Source organism: Trichomycterus rosablanca, chromosome 22, assembly GCF_030014385.1.
Source record: "Trichomycterus rosablanca isolate fTriRos1 chromosome 22, fTriRos1.hap1, whole genome shotgun sequence".
NCBI lineage: Eukaryota > Metazoa > Chordata > Actinopteri > Siluriformes > Trichomycteridae > Trichomycterus > Trichomycterus rosablanca.
The window spans coordinates 17,667,737-17,690,993 of NC_086009.1; the positions used below are offsets into that span (position 1 = coordinate 17,667,737).

The 23,257-nt window shown below is 38.4% G+C and overlaps 1 protein-coding gene across 1 annotated transcript; it reads left to right on the plus strand.

The window, feature by feature from the left end:
• Nucleotides 1–2,396: 2,396 nt before the first annotated feature.
• Nucleotides 2,397–19,788, plus strand: tlcd4b (TLC domain containing 4b). Its single transcript, XM_062984783.1, has 7 exons — nucleotides 2,397–2,621; nucleotides 6,279–6,431; nucleotides 8,873–8,962; nucleotides 14,610–14,668; nucleotides 14,749–14,843; nucleotides 14,922–14,995; nucleotides 15,255–19,788. Exons 2-7 carry the CDS (start codon nucleotides 6,286–6,288, stop codon nucleotides 15,598–15,600), a joined length of 810 nt encoding a protein of 269 aa, XP_062840853.1. The 5' UTR covers nucleotides 2,397–2,621; nucleotides 6,279–6,285; the 3' UTR covers nucleotides 15,601–19,788.
• Nucleotides 19,789–23,257: the final 3,469 nt, after the last annotated feature.

Sequence of the window (23,257 nt, forward strand, 5' to 3'; positions counted from 1 at the left end):
TTTGTTACCTTAAAGGCCAGCGCATTTTAATAAAATTCCATACTTGTTACCAAAATCAGATGTGGTTGTGGTAAAATCAAGCAAGTAGAGTTATGATATAACCAACTAACCACATTGCAAACACATTAACAATTGTTACTAATAACACTCCTTTTTTAAAAGAGGAGAAACCTTTATTGCACTTAAAAAACTATGGGTATAAGAAGACCTTGAACATTTCTAGAGACTGCATAGTCCAGAGATTTCGAAATTATGGCACAGACGCAAACTGCCTGGCCATTCAAGAAAACTCAAAATTTCGTCTAGAAGCCTTCACAATCACATCAGGACAACAGAGAAAAGCTCTGTGTCATTGCACAAGACTGTACTGATGACTGCTAGGGCAAATATGTCAATGGTCTTTGTGGCCAGAATGCCATGGCACATGCCACTCTTGACCAAGCCTGCAGAGTTCTAAGACACTATGAAGTGAAGCATTAAAACTGTAATTGGTAGGCCATATAGATCAACAGTTTGTCAGATGCAAAAATTGAGGCTTATGATCAGAGGAATACAATCCCCACGATCAGGTGTGGAGGTGGGTCAGTGATCATGTGAGAATGTTTTTCTGCTGCAGGCAATGGCAATCTTAACTAACATAATAGATTCACAGAACTACAAAGGCATTTGGAGGAGGAAGGTTATGCCTTTAGTGGTAAAAATTTAACCCTGGTGATAGGTGACAGTAACAGTGATCCTAGTCAATCGAAGTTTGATTAAAGAATTGGTTCTGGAAAATCCATGTATTCTTAGTCTCCAATTTTAAATCCTTTAAACAGGCAACATTAAAGCTGCCAAATCTTAATGAGCCGTAACCCTCAATATTATCAATATTGGTGTCAAAAACAACCCTTTGCAAAGACAAACACAAAGTGCTGACTGTGTACAAAAAGTAGAAGTGAAGTCCATGCCTGCGTATTACAGCAAAATGAAGAAAATACTTTTAAATGTTTTTGGTACCTTAAAATTTAGGAATCTGTACTTTTAAATTGTAAAACAATTAAAACAAATGTAGTTTTAATTTAATTTATAAATATAGATATTACAAATATAAAAATAACAGTTCTGAAAGTATTAGTAATAAAAAGCATTTAGGTTCAGCAGGTTTCCTTGAGGGCTGCAAGCAGTTTAGCAATAAAGGGGCATGTTTTCATTCATGACGAGTAAAACTTGAGGTAAAGTCAAGGTCTCTTGAGGGTATGTCAGTAACATCCAGGGACGTAAAAGCCACCCTTGCGCGATGCTATGTAAATACCTTCTTAGTGTTAACGATAGGTCGGCACAGTGGCTCAGTGGGTAGCACTGTCGCCTCCCAGGTGGGCCGGTCCGGGTCCTTTCTGTGTGGAGTTTGCATGTTCTTCCCGTGTCTGCGTGGGTTTCCTCCGGGAGCTCCGGTTTCCTCTAACAGTCCAAAAACATGCAAGTGAGGTGACTTGGAAATACTTAATGGTCCATGACTGTGTTTAGCGTTAAACTTGTGTTTGTTTGTTTGGATTTTAACGTCATGTTTTACACTTTGGTTACATTCATGACAGGAACGGAAGTTACTCAATACACAAGGTTCATCACTTCACAAGGTTATATCAAACACAGTCATGGACAATTTTGTATCTCCAATTCACCTCACTTGCATGTCTTTGGACTGTGGGAGGAAACCGGAGCACCCGGAGGAAAACCACGCGGACACGGGGAGAACATGCAAACTCCACACAGAAAGGACCAGGACCGGCCCACCCGGGGATCGAACCCAGGACCTTCTTGCTGTGAGGCGACAGTGCTACCCACTTAGCCAGCCATTCTGTCATGAATGTAACCAAAGTGTGTAAAACATGACGTTAAGATCCTAATAAATAAATAAATTAGTTTTATGATACGCTGGCTTTAACAATTATGTTTCATTTTGTTCCTCAGGTATGTTCACTTTCTTCGCATATTTAAGTGGTTAACGGGTTAACTGTGGTTCACTGTAACTTTAAGGACCTGCTAAACATTGTGACAGAAACGGACAATGCCTCGTTTTCCTTCTCAGACCCTCTCTGTTTTCAGTAATGGCATCTCTGCCTATTGTTGGTGGCTAACGCTTTTGTGCGTGGCTCCTTTAAAAGCCACACACAAGCACACTAAATAGTATGCCTATAAAGTGCGCAACGTGTAGTTTGAGCATACTACCTAGTGCGCTAGTATGTAGTTTGCTGAAGCCGGCTGTGTTTCATTTGCCCCTGAATGCGGTGGGATTGGCCTGGTGAAGGGGCGTGTGTGCTAAGGGGCGGGTTGTGTATACGTGTGTGTGTATGTGTTTGTGTGTTTGTGTGTGCTAGCGGCACCAGTTAGCTTAGGCTGTCAATGCATCGCAAAAAGAGGTCAAAGTCGGCAAGTTGTGCGTACCAGCGCGACACACACGGACTAAAACAGGCGCTATTTTGGAAGTGCGCTATGACTTGAGTCCTGAGGCTTTCTCGTTGTGGTTGGGGTTCGTGAAGGAGGTGTTAGCAGACCGGCTAAGTTTGGGAAGTGGGGAAGAGAATAGGGGCGCAGAACGGCTGAGCCGAGAGCTTGTTACACACCTATGCGCCTAATAGCAGGTAAATATGCTGTTTTCATAACTGGGGGTTTGATTAATACTGTGTGCTTGTTGCACAGTAGACGTTTGTTGAAGCTCAGGACTGACGAGCATAAATAAAGCAGAGCTACTTTTGTTCCACACCGTTCCACTGATGCTGTGCTGCTGCACCCGTTGTTGATATTTGGCAAATTGGTGCGTTTTTGCTTGCTTGCGCATTCCAGTGGATCTGATTAAACAGATGCTCGGACACGCTGGGTTATGCTCATGATACAGTTGGTTTATTTTGCATCTGTCCTACAGGTCTGTCAGTATAAAATGCAATGCGGAATGAACGGTTGTGTGTGCGGGACTGTTCGGGCTACTCTGCGCAAAATTACGCACACTGTCGCATTCGCTAGCACGTCTGTAGGTTTCTCTGGTAGCTGCTGTAGCTTTGTGTTTTATATACAATATAACGTGTGTTGGGTGAAGACAGAAGTATACATGCACTTGGAAGGGGTGTGAATGTAATGGAAGTCTTGTGTTGGGATTTTTGGCTGATATGGTACTGTGCTTTTTGTGACTGGATGATGAAACAGACTTCTTTGTGCACCAGACCCCCCAACCCCCCAAAAACTTTCACCAACTCTTTCTTCATGTATGGATTCATTGTGTCACAATATTCAGACATCAACTAAGATCATCATTTAATGTTTTGTTGAGTAGAAAGTGTTCAGTGTCAAAACACTTTGTGGTGGCACGGTTCCTCACAGTAAGAAGGTCCTGGGTTCGATCCCCAGGTGGGTCGGTCCAGGCCCTTTCTGTGTGGAGTTTGCATGTTCTCTCCGTGTCTGTGGGTTTCCTCCAGGAGCTCCGGTTTCCTCCCACAGTCCAAAGACGTGCAAGTGAGTCTTTGACCATGACTGTGTTTTTGACATTAACTTGTGAACTGATGAATCTTGTGTAATAAGTAACTACCGTTTCTGTCATGAATGTAACCAAAGTGTGTAAAACAAGACCTTAAAACCCTAATAAATAAATACATATATGATCTTTCAGTTTGTTGTTATTGTTTGGCTGTTAAAATAATACAAGTACAAGTGCCTTATGTCAAGATCAGAAATTAGTGCCAGACTGACACTTTATACAGAGATGACATTTGCCCGGATGGTCAGATGCATTTGGTTACCTAAACATGAGCTTGTTGGACATCCTATTTCAAAAGCAAATAGAGTGACATCTATGTGATCCTATAGCTATAAAAAGCTATAAAAACAGCCACTCTTCTGAGAAGGCTTGACAGTATATCTGTGGGGATTTGTGCTTATTCAGTTGAAAGAGCATTTGTATGGCTGGGCACTGATGTTGGCGATTGTTGTGGCTGAAACACATAAATGTAAAAATTTGAAGGGGTGTTACAATACTTTAGTCCATATAGTGTATTTTACCTCATAAACACCAGTTTGGTACCAATTTATTATGTTTACGTACCTTGGTTGGCTGAGGAGGGATGCAGGCTAGCAAATCTGTACGAGTGATCACATTTTTTCTATCTGTATTCGTCCGCTGCTTATGATTAAACTGAAAAATAAAAGATTTGGAAGTTATTGTTTTTACAATAACCCATTTAAAGTGACAGTGTGGTTCATGTCGCACAAGTTGATCAGAGAAAAAAAAAAACACCCTTTATTAAATTAAAAAGTGATTTACATTAAACAATTTGTCATTTATAAGTACAATTTTATGCAAGCATTTCCCATGCTTAGTTTTTTGACAGTGTACAGCATTAACAATAATATTTTGTCAGGATCATGCATCTACATATACTTTTAACAGTAATTAAAGTTAAAAAATAGGTTTTAAGGGTACACAGTCTTGGTGGGTGCAATTACCTGATAATATTTTTGTGTATGCACTTGTTTGTTTTTAGTAAAAATTGGGGTGAATGACATTGCAAGACTCTTGGTTGCACAGCTGTCTTAGAATATTGTAAAACTCATTATGTGAGTTCGTTTTAAGGGCATGCAGTATGAGGTCGATTCATGATGAATGATAGAAAGGCATTTTGAGTCATTTGATCACTGGCCGCTTCATGCTACCCTTATCATTGCCCTGTTGTTACTGCATTGTCAGCTGCATAGTGAGCTAGATTAATTATTTAAGCCTTGCTTAGAGAAACACAGTTGCTCCTTGTTTAAAGTGGCATTTTTAACAGGATTATGGGTGTGTAAGCCACTGTTTTTCCGACAGGATCTGATTATTAGACCCTTGAACAGTCACAGGGAAAAGTTCATGCTTAGACATCTTGTGAAAACACTCGGCTTCTGAGCTGGTTTCCATCTGTCCTAAAGCCACTTAGTAAAATGAGATTGCACTGTGAATGCTTTAATAGTTTAAGGTGGTCATAAGAGAAAGTATTATAAAACAGATATGTTTATCTTTTGTCTTAATGAGGCTTCTGTGAATGAGATAGGGCTGTGAGTTTAACTATGGGGTTACTCAGCTCAGTGTGGTGCTTCCTGGGTTTGTATATAGACAAGAGTTTAGTGGTAGATAAAAAGTGCATGAGAGTGGACTCATGTTTGTGCATTATGGGAGCATTATGTTTGCAAGTGAACTGGAGAAACACTAGAGCTTAAAGTGAACTGAGAGACATTGACCCTCCTCTTTAATGAAACACAACCACAGATAGCATGTCTCAGTTCATTTGTACAAGTTTAAACTTGTGCAAAGCACATCCATGTCATCCATCTGCAGTACCACTGTTGCTTAAACAATTTCATAGTTTTTTTTTTAAGTACCTGGATTTCACTCAGCCTGAATGTAAAATACTTTTCATTATTAACTAAACATAATTTTTTATTATTTTACAACCAAGGCACAAAAATAGATTCTGCTCTTGTCAAAAAAACATGTTTATAGATACCAAACTTTATACTGTTGCTAATTTTCCTAGGAATAAACATCTTGCAAGTTATAATCATTTATTATAAAAACTTTTTTATGAGAAAAGTAAAGTTCTATGTTTGAAGGGGAAAAAAAACACTGCACACCAGCCCCAAAAGCTTATCCTGGCTGCAAAGCATGGTGAAGGTTGCATCATGGTTTGTGGCTGCTCTGGACCTGTACAGCTCAGAGACTAAAAACACACAAACAAATGAAAGAATTGTTAACACAGTTAAGATTCTGTAGCAAGACTGATGAGCAGCCAAAAGTAACGTTATTGGTGCTGTTGAATTTATTAAATATAGAGGTTATTAAAAAATACAAGGTTTAATTGTATTTTCCAAGCATATGAATATCCAAGCAGATGAATTTCTGACCATATTAAATGAGTACAAAGTACAAAAATCAAAAGACATACAAAATAACTCATACTGTGTTTCATCACAGTCTTTTGATGAAATTTGGTGTTAATTTACTGGATTATCTGCAAGCAACTAATCCTCTTTCATACATGTATTGAATAACTCTATTTATTAAAGTGTGCTTTCACTTACTGTTGCACAATCATACTCTCACTTCAGAAAAATGCTGTCAAAGTTTTCGTTTTGCTGCAGCTTGGTTTGACATCATAGCGGTTTTATAACTTAGTCAGTGATTCAGACAGTGAGACAGATGTAACTTTTATACAGACATACAGGCAATATTGAACTGACTGGTTTGTGTGGTGTGTGCTGCATGTTTTTTTTTACAGATGAGTGATGGAGGCAAGAGAGTTGTACGTGGTAGCTGGAAGCTTTATTGGTTTCCAGCTGTTTTTCTCCAGCGTCAGCCCATTGGTGTCGTCTACTCTGACACAGGGCTATGCCAAACTCCCACCGCACAAACTCAACGAGTGGAACTCAAGGTACTAGTGACAGGGGCAACATTTTCAGCAGAGTTGACTTTATTGTAATAAACTAGAAACCTGATTGACTGAAAAAGTCTTCGTTTATTGTATGTTGTACTAACTTAATTGCTGTTTATTTCAATTAGATTGCTGTTAATTAGATTGCTGTTTTAATCAAATTATTTTCATCTATTCAATAGAACCTGTTGTCTTATAAGAATTAAGTAAATCCAACTGCTGTTATACGGTAACTAGGATTCTGATTACAGAGGTGGGAGCTATTGCTGTACTAACAGCCAGTTTCTGCCTTGTATTCACTTTTACTTACTACATTTTTATTGTAGTATTGGAAAGCTAATATCAAGTTACAGTGTATCACAAAAGTGAGTACATCCCTCACATTTCTGCAGATATTTAAGTATATCTTTTCATGGGACAACACTGACAAAATGACACTTTGACACAATGAAAAGTAGTCTGTGTGCAGCTTATATAACAGTGTAAATTTATTCTTCCCTCAAAATAACTCAATATACAGCCATTAATGTCTAAACCACCGGCAACAAAAGTGAGTACACCCCTTAGTGAAAGTTCCTGAAGTGTCAATATTTTGTGTGGCCACCATTATTTCCCAGAACTGCCTTAACTCTCCTGGGCATGGAGTTTACCAGAGCTTCACAGGTTGCCACTGGAATGCTTTTCCACTCCTCCATGACGACATTACGGAGCTGGCAGATATTCGAGACTTTGCGCTCCTCCACCTTCCGCTTGAGGATGCCCCAAAGATGTTCTATTGGGTTTAGGTCTGGAGACATGCTTGGCCAGTCCATCACCTTTACCCTCAGCCTCTTCAATAAAGCAGTGGTCGTCTTAGAGGTGTGTTTGGGGTCATTATCATGCTGGAACACTGCCCTGCGACCCAGTTTCCGGAGGGAGGGGATCATGCTCTGCTTCAGTATTTCACAGTACATATTGGAGTTCATGTGTCCCTCAATGAAATGTAACTCCCCAACACCTGCTGCACTCATGCAGCCCCAGACCATGGCATTCCCACCACCATGCTTGACTGTAGGCATGACACACTTATCTTTGTACTCCTCACCTGATTGCCGCCACACATGCTTGAGACCATCTGAACCAAACAAATTAATCTTGGTCTCATCAGACCATAGGATATGGTTCCAGTAATCCATGTCCTTTGTTGACATGTCTTCAGCAAACTGTTTGCGGGCTTTCTTGTGTAGAGACTTCAGAAGAGGCTTCCTTCTGGGGTGACAGCCATGCAGACCAATTTGATGTAGTGTGCGGCGTATGGTCTGAGCACTGACAGGCTGACCCCCCACCTTTTCAATCTCTGCAGCAATGCTGACAGCACTCCTGCGCCTATCTTTCAAAGACAGCAGTTGGATGTGACGCTGAGCACGTGCACTCAGCTTCTTTGGACGACCAACGCGAGGTCTGTTCTGAGTGGACCCTGCTCTTTTAAAACGCTGGATGATCTTGGCCACTGTGCTGCAGCTCAGTTTCAGGGTGTTGGCAATCTTCTTGTAGCCTTGGCCATCTTCATGTAGCGCAACAATTCGTCTTTTAAGATCCTCAGAGAGTTCTTTGCCATGAGGTGCCATGTTGGAACTTTCAGTGACCAGTATGAGAGAGTGTGAGAGCTGTACTACTAAATTGAACACACCTGCTCCCTATGCACACCTGAGACCTAGTAACACTAACAAATCACATGACATTTTGGAGGGAAAATGACAAGCAGTGCTCAATTTGGACATTTAGGGGTGTAGTCTCTTAGGGGTGTACTCACTTTTGTTGCCGGTGGTTTAGACATTAATGGCTGTATATTGAGTTATTTTGAGGGAAGAATAAATTTACACTGTTATATAAGCTGCACACAGACTACTTTTCATTGTGTCAAAGTGTCATTTTGTCAGTGTTGTCCCATGAAAAGATATACTTAAATATCTGCAGAAATGTGAGGGGTGTACTCACTTTTGTGATACACTGTACATCATCTCTCCCCAAATTCGGTTCAGTTTACATTACAGAATGCTCCTGTATACTTTAGGGGTCGCCACAGCAGGTCATTCTGTTCCACATACCTGATTTAGCGCAGTTCTTATTTTGGATGCTCTTCCTGAAGCAACCCTCCTTATTTTTATTCGGCTTGGGACTGGAACTAGGAGCGCACTGATAACAGCAAGTGGAAATCAGAGATATTTACACAACCAGTTGTTATAGGAGAAGAAATAATAGATAATGCTTGATAACATAAAAATATAACTGACTTTTGGCTACATAACTGTTTCCCAAATGTTTAATCTAGAGTTCCATATTACGTGGCTGTTTAATAATAAAGGTAACATTTCAAGTAGAAATAAATGTAGAGTCCGAAAAGAATTTAAGACAGGACTTATTAGTGTGTACAATAAACTGACACTTGTTTGTTTCCACAGGCTTGTGTCCACAGTTCATGCCTTAATTGTTGGACTTTTTTGCCTCTACATTCTGTGGTTTGATGATGCTGTCAACGAAGATCCCGTTTGGTAAGAGAAATATGGGAAACTTACAGGGGAACACTGTTCATTTATCCCCCACACTGACCATCACCCTTCAAGCAGTTAGTAAGAGTTAGAGATTGATTTGGCTCATATCAGTACCTTTTAGCAATACTTTAGGGGGAAAAAAAACATGAAACTTGATGCTTTTACAAGGTCGTAGTGTTTTGAAGCTTTCAGAGTTTATCATGGCATCCATACTAAAGTGAGCCAGGTTCCTCTATATGTGACTGGTTTTGATGCTGTTGCATTGTGAGGAGTTTTGGAGGTTTTCTTGACATCTCTGAGCACAGAGCAATCTTCTCATTCTTGTTTGTCCTCTTGTCTTTCTCTTTTTCTGTTTTTTTTCTTTTGTTCCTTTTTGTTTCTGTTCTTTTTGCCTGCTGCCTGTCTGGTCTGCATCTTTGCATCCTGAAAAAGAAGAATGGTAATGTCTATGTTGTGGTCTCCCTCTCCCTCCTCATCTCATCCTGTCAGTTCCCCCCTTATTTTTTTACTGTTTTATCTGTTAATTTCTTCTTTGCTTGGTGTAATATCTGTAAATCTATCTCCACTACATGGCCAAAATCTAGATAACACAGTGTTACATTCATACGTACTTAATAAAGATCTCATTCCAAAACCACAAGAGCATTAGCAAAGCACTGATGCTGGGCAACTGGTTTGCATACTGCGGTCTAATTCATCCCAAAGATGCTGTATGTGGTTGAGGTCAGGGATTTGTAGGTCTATTAAATAGAAAATTAAACTGTTACCAGGCACTTGCTTTTAGAAAGAAAGATAGAAAGATATCCTTTATTTGTCATATATACATATACAGGTGTACAGTACAATGAAATTCTTTCTTCGCATATCCCAGCTGGTGTTGGAAGCTGGGGTCAGAGCGCAGGGTCAGCCAACTTACGGCGCCCCTGGAGCAGACAGGGTTAAGGGCCTTGCTCAAGGACCCAGCAGTGGCTACATAGCAGAGCCTGGATTTGAACCGCCAATCTTCCGGTTGATAGCCCAAAGCTCTACCCACTAGGCTACCACAGGCCCCCGTTTAAATGGTTTTTAAACTGGATTTGGAGGAAGCAACATAGGCATGGTGTTAATGTGTCCTTTAAACGTTTCAGTATTGCAGACAGTCCACCTTTCTTCCTGACCAGGATAAAGCGATGGTAAAACATGACAATGAAATAAAACAGTGATCACTAAAACAATTATACACTGCTGCATTTTTTTCTTGTTTCTTTTTTACCACTAAATACAATCAATACATGCTGATATGTGAGAAAATACAGAAGAAACATGCAGTAAAAAACAGCAGCAGAAGATGTTTTAATGAGGTGTGTTGGTTTAGCATAGTATTTGTGCAAGGCTGACTCTGCCATCTCCAACAACAACTAAAGGAAGTCTTTGCAGAGGCTGGCTTTAAAAAGCACTGAAATCTGTGGCGCTCTTGTCGTGCAGTGGTCTAATGCACAAGCTCACCATCACCGAGATCTCAGCAGAGAAACTGGGAATACAATTGGATACAAACAGACTGGAAGGAGAGCAGAAAATGCAAAAATAGAAAAAGAGCACCGGATGATAATAACAAGCATGATAATTCTAGATAATGCTAATATTATGTACTCGTTAGGAATGGGTGACAATAACACAGCCACACCCATGAATGAGAAGGAATGCAGATCTCTATATGACCAAATTTATGTGGACAGCTGACCATGAGCTTGTTGAACATCCTGTTTCCAAACAATAGGCATTAATATGAAATTGACACCCTGTACATCTCTCACAACTAAAACTGGGAAGGCTTTCCACAAATTGTTTGTGTCGTTGGGAATTTGTGCCCTTTCAGTCAAAACTGGGCATGTGTTTGGTCAGGCACCGATGCTGGACGAGAAGGCCTGGCTCATAAACAATGTTTCAGTTTATTCCAAAGGTGTTTAAAGTGGTTGAGGTCAGAGCTCCTCTACACCAAACTCATCAAAGCTTTGGACCTTCCGGTCATACTGGAAGAAAAAAAAGTATATTGTTGCCACAAAGTATATCATTAAGTTTAGAAATTTTATTTTATGAATTAATGGCAAAGTGTGTTGCTGAAACATACTATTAGCTATTTAGTGTACTTTTGACCATGTTGCCTGTCTGTCTGTGTATCTTTGTTGTTACTAATTCTCTGCATTATTTTTCATTATTTTTGTTGTTCTCTGTATTAACTTGTCACTTGCCGTTGTTTTGGCCCTCTTTCTTTACAAAATGCAAGCGCTCTTAATTCTGCCAACAATGCGTCTTTTCACAGCACACAACCGCCCCTCTATATCTATTTTTGACTGACTTTTACCCAGACACTCCCACTTGTCCCCTTATTGTGACAAAAACATGCAAGACTTCATAAAATAGAGAGGCTGCAGATCCCCCCACCCCCAACCCACTACCATACCTTTAGTAAAAAGAGCTTGTAAATTAATTAATAATAAAAAATCACACACTCAAGCATGTGCATGTTTCCCCAGCTATCTGTCTATCATTATGTGCTTTTGTTATGTTTTTAGTCTGTCCATCCTACACTTTATTCAGTCTTTGTAGATTTTCTTGGTTCTTTTTCCCTTTTCCTTGGTTTCTCTATATGTATGACCAGTGCTCCAAGTGCTTCTATGCTTCTAATCAGTTAAACTGTTATGGCTAGTATAATAGAAAGTAACACGGCCTTTTACACATAATTCAAGTATTTAGCTTTTAACACAATGTCCATTTACTTACCAAAGGCTGTGCACTTATTCAAAACGTTTCATCACTAATCCTCTTATGTGATCCATGGAATGGTATATTTATATACCTATTTATTTTCTATGGTTCACATTATATTGTAATAATGCTATTAAAACATACTATCATACTCCATATGAGCAGAGCACAGAAGTCGTGTGTGTTGCATCTGTGCTTTAAAATATTTGGGAAAAAATTTAACAATTGCAGGTCTCAGGTGTCTTTAACATTGGTGGTTGTTTAGGGTTTTTTGTTGTACTCCTGAAAATGTGGGAGAGACTTTTGCAACCCTGATCATTTGTTATTCTTTCAGTGTGTCTGTTTAAACTTACCAATAAAAGTCTGATAATGAACATTTGACCCTTAACAAAGTTCAGTTGGATGTGGCTCTGTATTGCCATTTATCTTCATAATTGACCTTACACACACATAGATAAAAAATAATGTCTTATATCCTGTTTACTGTAGGCGTGTGATTATTTTTTCTGCTGGAGAGAAAATGCAGACCAACTCAGTTTAAGGGATATTTTTAGAAAACCATCAATCTGCAACAAGTCCTTGTATACAGTTAGTAGGAAAAATTGATATATTCTTAGTACAGCAGTATTTGATGTAAAACAGCTGTGTAAGTTCTGCTTAATTACAGGCATTTTGTGTTGTTTAGAATGAGATTGTCTGCTAAATACTATTAGATTAATATATTCTTTGAGGTTGTACTGATAGGCTTCTATAAAATACACGATTTATAATAGATAGATGCAAATTTTGACAGACAAAATCAATTTGTGTCTACAAGTTGTCTGGGACATTTCAGAATTGACTTTTTCTAAATACTCCAAAACTTTCACTTAGTCACAGGTGAGCGTTTAGGTGAGTATACCTAAATATAGGTATACTGTAAAAGCCCACTCTGTTTTGAATCTGGATAACAGTGAGAATCCTAATTTAAATGAAAATCTGCAAAGCTGTGTTTTAAGGATGAAACTGCAGACTATCTTGAAATGGAAATTTATCTTTCTGTTCATGTAAAGATTGATCTAGAAGTGTATGAACTACAGGATACAGTGTGTGTGTGTGTGTGTGAGCTACATGGCCTCATATGTGGCCAGATAGACTCCAAAGTTCGAACATTTGTACTGATAAAATGCTTTATGTTAACCTTCACCTTAATGGTACAGGGTTGTTAATTAATGGATTTTTCATAGATTTAAGTGTAATAAAGTGAACCTGAAGTATTGCAGCAACAGGGTGTGTATTGTTACCTAGCACAGGAATACTAGTGGCTTTCAGTGGTGACAGTGGCACCGTGTACAGGTGTAACTAAACCTCATAGTACTCTGAACCTATGAACCTCAGTACTCTAAATGGAATCTAATCTAGTCTCTCTCCCAGTTTCTCTCTCTCAGTTTCTCTCTTTCTCTCAGTTTCTTTCTCTCTCAGTTTCTCTCTCACTCTCACTTACACTCTCTTACACTCACATGTTGCCTGCTTAACTGGACACCTGCTGTCTAGAGAATATCTGAGGCAAATTACAGGCCATTTAATTATGCATGAAAGGGTGCTGTTGGGATTAGAGTTGTGCAAATGAAATTTTCCTTTTTATTATTACCAATATTAAAGCCCAGTATATTATCCAATATTTGATAGTACTGTAATACATTTTGTACATATGATCACTGTTTAAGACCAGTATCAGCACTTAACTAATACCAAATCTCAGAATTAAAAGGGAGCATTTGTAAGTTTATTTAGCTGTTTTATAAAATTATTAAATTCTGTGGTATTTGTTTAGGCTGTTACAAAACACTGTTGTGCCAGTCATCATTGGGAAACGCTTTCTTTGCTTTTTTCCGAGATTTGAGCTCAAAGTAACAAGGCCACATGTTGCAATTCTAATATTACTAAAGAATGACATTTACATCAGCTCAGTGCTGGTGTCTGGTTTTTTTAGTCATTGCTGAAGAATTTAGCACAGGGGGCAGATGACCTGCAACATCACAATGTGGTCATACACTTTGCCTTTGTACACCAAGAAATGTTAATCTGCTTAAGTCGAAAAGAAGTGCAAGTAACTAACAAAAGCTGGTCACATGACGTCTAATGCAGGTCACATACAATGTTTAGTAGCTGAGCAGAATATGAGATTCTTATTATTATTATTATTATTTTTTTTTTTTTTTTTTTTTTTTTTCCAAAATACCAATTATTTTACATGCATTATGTATTGAATTCAAAATACATTTACATTTTCGGGATTTAGCAGACGCTTTTATCCAAAGCACGTTGGCAGTGATGGGTATGTTGTTCAGGTTTTAAAATAGATATCAACACAGATTCCATTTATATACCATATTTATATTACAAATCACAACATTATGTAAGATTCTATAAAGTGTAATTGCTGAATTTTCTTAAACCAAACTGTCATATGGAACCTTTCCATATGTGACTAAAAGCTAGAATAAAAGCTGATTTTATTATAGATAAAATTGTAAGTTAATATTATTCTAAATCACAATGTGATCCAGTGTATAGAAGCCAAAAGTACTTTTTGTGCAATGTAAGTGCATCTAGGAGAATGTGCTTTATTATTTTTAACTTTTCAATCAAACTTTATCTTTTACAAAAATAATTGTGGTTGTTTTTACTTCTGCCACCTGTGATCTTGAGCTACTTCAGCATTTCAAATTGTTTTATTGGTTAAAATACTACTACTACTACCACTAATAATAATAATAATAATAATGCATAAAGCATACTTGTAATGCATACCTAGCAACCCTCTGCTTCTTTTTCTGTTTGTTAAAAATTTGATGATTATTCTTCTACATTCTTTGCTGTCTGTATTGTCTGTTTATCTTATTTCGTTCTCTCTTTTTAGGGGGGATCCCAATTTGGTAAAGCTTAATGTCGCCATAACCTGTGGCTACCTGCTTTATGGTAAGTGTTCAGGCTTTATTAGGCTTTATTCTTTGAGATTTGGGATTAATGTCTGTTTAACATGATCTTTTCTCTCTCAGACCTTTTGCTGCTAGCTTGTAACTGGAGCACTATGGGAGACAGCTTTTTTGTGTGTCACCACTTGGCGGCGCTCTACGCATATGGATATGTGCTGGTAAGCAACGAGCATTTTTTTGGCATGATTTTTTTATTCTAATAATGTGCTAATTGGTGTTTTGTTTTACCTTTGCAGACACGTGGGGTGCTTCCATATTTTGCTAACTTCCGTCTCATCTCGGAATTATCAACACCTTTTGTGAACCAAAGGTAAATCTTTAAAAACCAGCAGGCATGGCTATGTCATTTTAATCATTTTATTAACTAGTTAATTAATTGTTCACAAACCATTTATAGCAACTCTTGTATTTTATAAATAATAAAATCTCTTTTAGCAACAATAATGTTTTTTGTAGCTGCTGATCAGAAGCAGATTTTTCCATTGTTATGATTTGACGATGAGCTGAAAACATGTAATCCTTATGTCATTAAACATTAGTTCACCTGTACCCTCTTTATCTCCTTCTAGGTGGTTCTTCGAGATGCTGGCCTACCCTCGGTCTCACCGACTAGTGGTGACCAACGGTGTGGCCATGGCCATTGTATTTTTTTTGGTGCGTATCGCTGTGATGCCGCCATACTGGGCTAGAGTATTTGGCACCTTTGGGACGCCGGCCTTTGAGAGGCTTGGCTTGGGTGCTCAGGTGGCCTGGATCGTCTCCTGTGTGTGCCTGGATGTGCTCAATGTGGTGTGGATGTATAAAATTGCCCGTGGCTGCTACAGGGTAATCACAGGGAAAAGTGGCAAGAAGCAAGGTGTGAAGTCCACCTCCAATGAGTCCAACAACCACAATGTCAACAACCACACGGATTAAAGACGGAAGGAGAAAGAAAGGGTATGGAGGGTTTGCATGGTGTTCTGGAGCGCGGATTTAGATTGCAGTATTCTCAGCTGTACTGGGACAGTATTAACTGCCTGAAAAATGGAATCAAAGGAAACTGTTTTTGTTTGATAGAAAGTGAGGGTAAAGTCTATTTTGTCCATGTTTTGGTTACTCTGAACATCTGCCTGGGTTGGTGAGCATCAAGTGGCATAAAAAACATTCACAAGCATACAGGATCCTGCTTTAGCCACAAGTGCCTAATGACCCACGGATAAACAAGTGTACATTTGCACGTGATGAGCTTTTAATTATAGACAATGAAAATGGATGTATTACAGCTACCTGGTCAGGCTTCTTCGTTGAATGTTAAACCAGCTTCTGTCAGATGACCGCGAGAGGTCTTCCTTTTTACCTGGACACACCACTGTGCCTCCTAGCCACAGGTGTTCATTTCTTCTCTTCAAACCGTCCACAGCAGTTGAAATTAAGAGTATTCTTTTTATCTGATTTTGAATTCTCGTTCATGTATGTCTCCCTGTCTTCCTGTTGTTACAAAGCACAAGAATTCTTTTAACTTTACATTACAGCCACCTCTGTATTCACTGATCCATCAGTAAAAGCTCATTTCTACCTCTTGTCTTTAACATCAAGACCCTAATCATTTTGGCAGTTCCTGTCAAGACGTGAAATCGCTTAAATACAGCAGGATCTTCATTATGTTGCCCAAACCTTCTTAAACCTGCTTTTTGTCCTCACATTTTATAAGTGTACATCTTTACATCCTCACATCATTCTCTGTGTCTTTGCTTATTAGGAGGAAAGAAACTAAACAAAGGTTGTGCATGTGCCTTCTTTAATACAACAGGTACATCATGGATGTCTCCTTCAGGCATGTTAGGATCATGCTTATATATAGCATGTACTCTGTGTGTAAGTGGTATTATTTAAGGTGGTATTACTTCAGCATTTTTCGAGCTCGATCTTCAGCCCAGTCCTGTGAAATGTTTCAGTCTGTCTCAAAAACATTGAGGGCTAGAAATACTAAGCCACAGTTTATGGTCTTCAATCATAATACACACTTCCTTCTCAAACATTTCTAATGAAGGGGTAAATCATGTGAAAAATTAAAAGTATTCACTCAACAGAGTGCCAATATTGGAAGTGTGTCTTTGCAAATTAGTGGCAGGTTTATTTACATGTAACTTCTTTTGCTTCCCAAATTTTATAGGACAAAATGTTCTGCTTTTAAAATAGCAGTTTACAGAACTTTATCCCAGAATGCTTGTGTTTCATTAAGGTTTTCTGATAAATGTGAACATTTAGGTTTGTCTTGGTTTCTTTTGCCTTGCAGCTCTTCCATAGATACTTTTTTTGCTCAGTTTTCTTGAAATGATGAAATTATAAATGCTGACCTTATCTAAGTTGTTCAATCATTGCTGAGATCATCAGTGACTTTCTGGAGAGATTTCAGTTGAATATCCACTGTGGTTTGCTGGAGTCTCAGGCATTGAAATGGCTTTGTAACTGATATATTACACTAGTGTTCCTACTCCTCTCACCCAGAGTTTCTTTTGATTGCGGCGTATTGTTCGGCTTGGGATATTTTAGCTGACTTAACACTGCAGGAAAAAGTTCCATTGTTATGGTCTTTAATTAAACATGTGAACGTGAATGAAATTAGAAAAGGACAAATACTTTTCTGGCACTGTATCTCCTCTCTGAAAGAACTCTTGTGTTTGGATGGCAATGATTTATTGTGTAACATGTGTTATGACTGTTGTCTTACATGCATTAGTATTTTGAATATATGGCACAATTTTGAATTATTTACAGTTATGTTTATTTATTTGGATTAATATCATTACTGAACTGGCAGCAATACAACTGCTCAAATATCATTAAACTACTGCATGATATTGAGGTATATTTGAATACAATTTACGCCTTTATACACAATCATTATAATAGCCCTATCAGTCTGTGATCCCCTGGTTGATTTAAATATGGGCAATTCATGATTACAACAATGAAAAATAAATGCCTTTATATAATATAACAATAAATATTGTATTCATTTGGAGTATGGGGATATATTCCTAATAAAATTGCTGCTAATTTTGTCCCACTGTTTAATGCAGTGCTATTTCATGCTTAGTGTTAAAATATACTTAAATTGAAATCAGTATTTTAGTCTCTGTGAAGGTTTTAATTTTAAAGCTGTGTATGGGCTTTCATTTCTAATTTTTATTAACCGGCCAGGGTCACGGCAGGTCTGGTTTGACTGGGAAAAACAGGAAGCAGGTCAGGAACACCCTGGACAGGGTGTCGATTTATTGCAGGGTTTCGTCCCCAATTGACACAGGCAATCATGTCTGTGTAGATGCCCGGGCCAATAGTACCTCTTTGAACCCGGATCTCAGCGGTAGTGAGCTAGCAGATAGTTCATTGCCTTACACTTACTCAGCCTCTGACGGGCACTCGCTCAGACCTTTACATTTTAAAGCTGTGACTGTGATGAAAACATTATAAATAATTCTCGGGTTTTGTGTAGGTACTGTTCACTTATAACTAGTGATGCTGTTTGAAATGAGCTTTGGTTGATTGTTCATTAAGTGTTTAAGCATTTACAGAACAACATTTAAAAATTGCTGCACGTAGGCCTGTCATGATTGTGAACCTTTAGCTGATTGTCATACACATAATATTATAAGTCTGCTATTAATGTAATATACATCATATCAAAAGCATCCTGTTATTGATATTATACGTGTACGGTAAAGCCAATAGTCAATTTCTTTTCCCCTAACATTAAAATACATTTGAATTAAACTTAAATTTGAGTTATATGTTTAAAGTATTATCGTGTTCATCATGCTGCAATAAATATACAAAATGGCCCATATAATGTTTTTACTTTTCCATTAGTGTTTATTTATTTGCAGTTCTTGATCATACAGATCTTGTTTTATATTTGCCACTTTTTAAAAAGTTTTTCTAATTAAATTTGACCACTCTACTGGACTGTAGATGACTGAAAAAATGTGATGTTGGAGAAGTTGCACATTTGCTATTTCTCTGTTGTAAAGTGACAAAGTGTTAAAGTCTTATGTACTTTTAGTCAGCATGTCTGTCCTTGCCCTAATCTATACCCTGCCACAATTTGATCCACAATCATTATAGAGGATTTTGGCTATATTACCTACACTGATTCTGGGAAACCCAACTTATGCGATATGGTTGTAATTGTGACAGGCCTATTTATGTGCTGCTATCATTTTGTGCTGTTTTTTTTTTTACCTTCATTCAGACACTGTTTACTGAGGTTTTGGGTGGATTTGTGTTTGTCCACTTTTGGTTGAAGATCACAAGTCACCGCTGGGGGTTTTCTAACTTTCTGTCCAGTTATAGATAGACAATGCATCAATGCAATGAAACCTCATACAGTGTTTGGATTGTAATATTTCATGTCTTATTGCACTGAGAGTGAAGTTTGGTTTGTGACAGATTATCAATGAACAAATACAGTAAACAAATCTTTCTCTGACTATCACCTGTAGGGTTTATATTGCTCTAACATTAACATATCAGCTACTTCATGACAAGAATGGTACAACTGGAATTCAGTAGGTGCACATTTTGCACAGGGCATTAGCATCTCTAATATTTAAACAATAGGTTTTTGAAATAAAAAAGTGTCTGATCCTTGATTTTCTCTGGACTTTTTTAAAAGAATGGTATTTAAATGCTGTCTTGCTGCATGTATAGAATAGAATATACAATTGAATCAATATTAATTTGTTGTAATGATTTTTATTTGATGCAATCCTTTGTTGGGTCACATTTTATACAGAAAATTCGATTCTGAAATGTCACTAGAAAGTAAATTGATGGAAAATTGGTCAGATGAATTAATGCCTGCAATAATATGAACATTTTAATTAGAGAGTCAGAATGGAATGATTAATATTAATGTAGTTTGCTTTATCATATTTTTTATTGTCTTTTAATGCAATGCCATGTAGAATGTCCTATTTGTTTTAGTGTAGATATTGGACATAAATATGTACACTACAGTGGACACTGCAAGCCTTTGTTTTCATACCCATGTAGCATGACAACATAGCAGTGGTTGTGTATTACTTGAAAGTGTAGCTCTTTAATAAATTTGAGAGCACTGGACATTTTTGGTGTTTTGTCTTTGTTGTACATTGTTAATTAAAACATCAAGAGTTTAAATCCCAGTGTCATAGCCATCAGTGGCCAGGCATTATTTGATCTCTTTTCAGTAAATTCATTTTGGGAGTTTTAACGCTCACAGCTTTAAGGCGCCCTCTAGTGGTTATTACAGATGTAAATAAAGTAAGGTGTAGAAACTGTCATTACGGGGGTAAATTCTGTATGACTGCATGTGTTGTTTACTTGTTAAATCAATCTCCATCAACATACAGCAGCTATAGGAAAGCAATATATGTGAGGTTTTGTGCACAGATATCCAGTAGACAAATGTGCTTTTTTGAAAAAAGGCCAAACATGTAATGACTTAACATTTAACAATTTCACAGTAAAATATGTAAAGTAAAACTGTTTATATTCGATTTATTCAAATCACTAAATAACTGAGTAAAGCTACATTCAGTGAAACCAGAACAGTAAAGATAAAAGATACAGTACACAAAAGCTGTTATTTGTGTAGGAGGCTGCATTAGAAAAGACTGGCAGCTGCTGTGGTGGCTGAGGCAGCTGTAGACAAAAATCTGTGTCTTTCCACTACAATAGTCTTTGAGAACCTGAGGAAAGCATTATATTTATACAAAGTGGACATACCAACTCCAGCTCACCATATACTATCCAAAAGATGACACTTCTTCCACTACCAGAGAACTTGGCACAGGGTGGCGTCTTTCCACATTTTTTCCAAGTAATTTTTTCACATTTGTCATGATGTACACACACATCACACTTTTTGATAAATCCTTTAGTCTGTTACATAGCCCAAGCAACAATAAGTTCACAGGCGACCTTGCAAATATCAGACTCACCTATCTCACAAGTATATAAAAATATTTCTAGCATGAAAATCCACTTTTTCCTAAATACTGTCAAGGATCTAATCTAGGGCTGGGCGATATGGATCAAAAATAATATCTCGATATTTTTTCGCTGTACGGCGATATACAATATATATCTCGATATTTTTTTATCCCATAAGGTAATAACAAAAAAACACTTCTGAGACAAAGCTACATGTTCCAAATTTTTTACAGGCACTTTTATTAAAATTCATGCTGGGGAAGCTTCACACAAGAACTATTTTTACTTTTTTTTAAAAAGAGCTATTCTAAGAAAAAGAAAGTTGTTTCTAAGGTATCTCCTGTCGTGTAATGTGAATTACAACTAGAGATGTGCATTTCCTGCAGAAAATGCAAGTGTAATTGCGGTGCAGCAGTTGGGCATGGCAGGTGAGAGGGGGTGCGTATCCCCTTGCTGTATTTAAATCAGGGTGTCATCATTGGGCTTTACGATTTAGAGTTGGAACGGCGTTGATATCTCAAACTTTCAAAAAATGAATGGAAGTGAATGGGGCTGAAAAACAGGCATGGCAGTTGGGCATGGGTTTGAATCCCCATGCTGTATCTGAGTCGGGGTTACATCAGTGGGCTTTACGATTTAGAGTTGAAACGGCGTTGATATCTCGAACTTTCAAAAATGAATGGAAGTGAATGGGGCTCTTATAGGTTAAATAAAGGTTATGTAAAGGTTATAGAAATAACCATTCAAAAAAATGAATGGAAGTCAATGGGAGAAAAAAACGGGCGTGGCGGGCGAACGGGCGTGCGGATCAAAAAGCTTTCTCCAAGAAATGATGTCATTAATGGGACGGACGATTTAGAGTTGGAACGACGTCGATATCTCAAAATTTTTTGAAAATGAATGGAAGTCTATGGGAAAAATTTGTCAGAAAAACAGGCGTGGCGGGCGAACGGGCGGGCAGATCGAAAACCTGTATACAAGCGCTGTATTCCCGAACAGGCCGGACGATTTGGCGTTGGAACGGGGTCGATATCTCGAAAACTGCGCACGAAGAAAGCCGGACAAAAAAACAAACAAATTGCCTTACTGCAATCACACTAAATATATTGTCTGGCCCTTTAAGAATGTTAAGTGCACTATAGGGCGCAGGGAGCGAGTGTGTAGGGAAGGTATCACAATTTATCGTTTCCGGCTGTGCTCATGTTCTTCTGTTGTTTTGCACTGAGCTTGTGTGGTATTAAAAGTAGCGTTCTCGTTAAACCCCCCTCACATGTTTGGACTTGGGTGGATTGTTGAGAAAACGTTTGGGTGGATTGTTGAGAAAACGTTTGGGTGGATTGTTGAGGGATCGTTTGGGTGAATAGTTCAGGGAACGTTTGGGTGAATAGTTGAGAAAACGTTTGGGTGGATTGTTGAGAAAACGTTTGGGTGAATAGTTCAGGGAACGTTTGGGTGAATAGTTCAGGGAACGTTTGGGTGAATAGTTGAGAAAACGTTTGGGTGAATAGTTGAGAAAACGTTTGGGTGGATTGTTGAGAGAACGTTTGGGTGGATTGTTGAGGGAACGTTTAAGTGGATTGTTGAGAAAACGTTTGGGTGGATTGTTGAGAAAACGTTTGGGTGAATTGTTGAGGGAACGTTTGGGTGGATTGTTGAGGGAACGTTTGGGTGGATTGTTGAAAAAACGTTTGGGTGAATTGTTGAGGGAACGTTTGGGTGAATTGTTGAGGGAACGTTTGGGTGGATTGTTGAAAAAACGTTTGGGTGAATTGTTGAGGGAACGTTTGGGTGGATTGTTGAGAAAACGTTTGAGTGGATTGTTGAGAAAACGTTTGGGTGGATTGTTGAGAAAACGTTTGAGTGGATTGTTGAGAAAACGTTTGAGTGGATTCTTGAGAAAACATTTGGGTGGACTGTTGAGAAAACGTTTAGGTGGACTGTTGAGAAAACGTTTGGGTGGATTGTTGAGGGAACGTTTGAGTGGATTGTTGAGAAAACGTTTGGGTGGATTGTTGAGGGAACGTTTGGGTGGATTGTTGAGGGAACGTTTGGGTGGATTTTTGAGAAAACGTTTGAGTGGATTGTTGAGAAAACGTTTGGGTGGACTGTTGAGGGAACGTTTGAGTGGATTGTTGAGAAAACGTTTGAGTGGATTGTTGAGAAAACGTTTGGGTGGACTGTTGAGAAAACGTTTAGGTGGACTGTTGAGAAAACGTTTGGGTGGATTGTTGAGGGAACGTTTGAGTGGATTGTTGAGAAAACGTTTGGGTGGATTGTTGAGGGAACGTTTGGGTGGACTGTTGAGAAAACGTTTGGGTGGATTGTTGAGGGAACGTTTGGGTGGATTGTTGAGGGAACGTTTGGGTGGATTTTTGAGAAAACGTTTGGGATTGTTAAGGGAATGGTTGGGTGAATTGTTGAAAACCCAAACGTTTTCTCAACGATCCCCCCTCACGTTCCCCCAACGTTTCCACACGAACGTCCCCTCAACATTCCCCCATGAACGTTCCCTCAACGTTCCCCCACGAACATTCCCTTAACGTTCCCCCACAAATGTTCCATCAACATTCCCCCACGAACGTTCCCCCAATGTTCCCCCACGAACGTTTTCTCAATG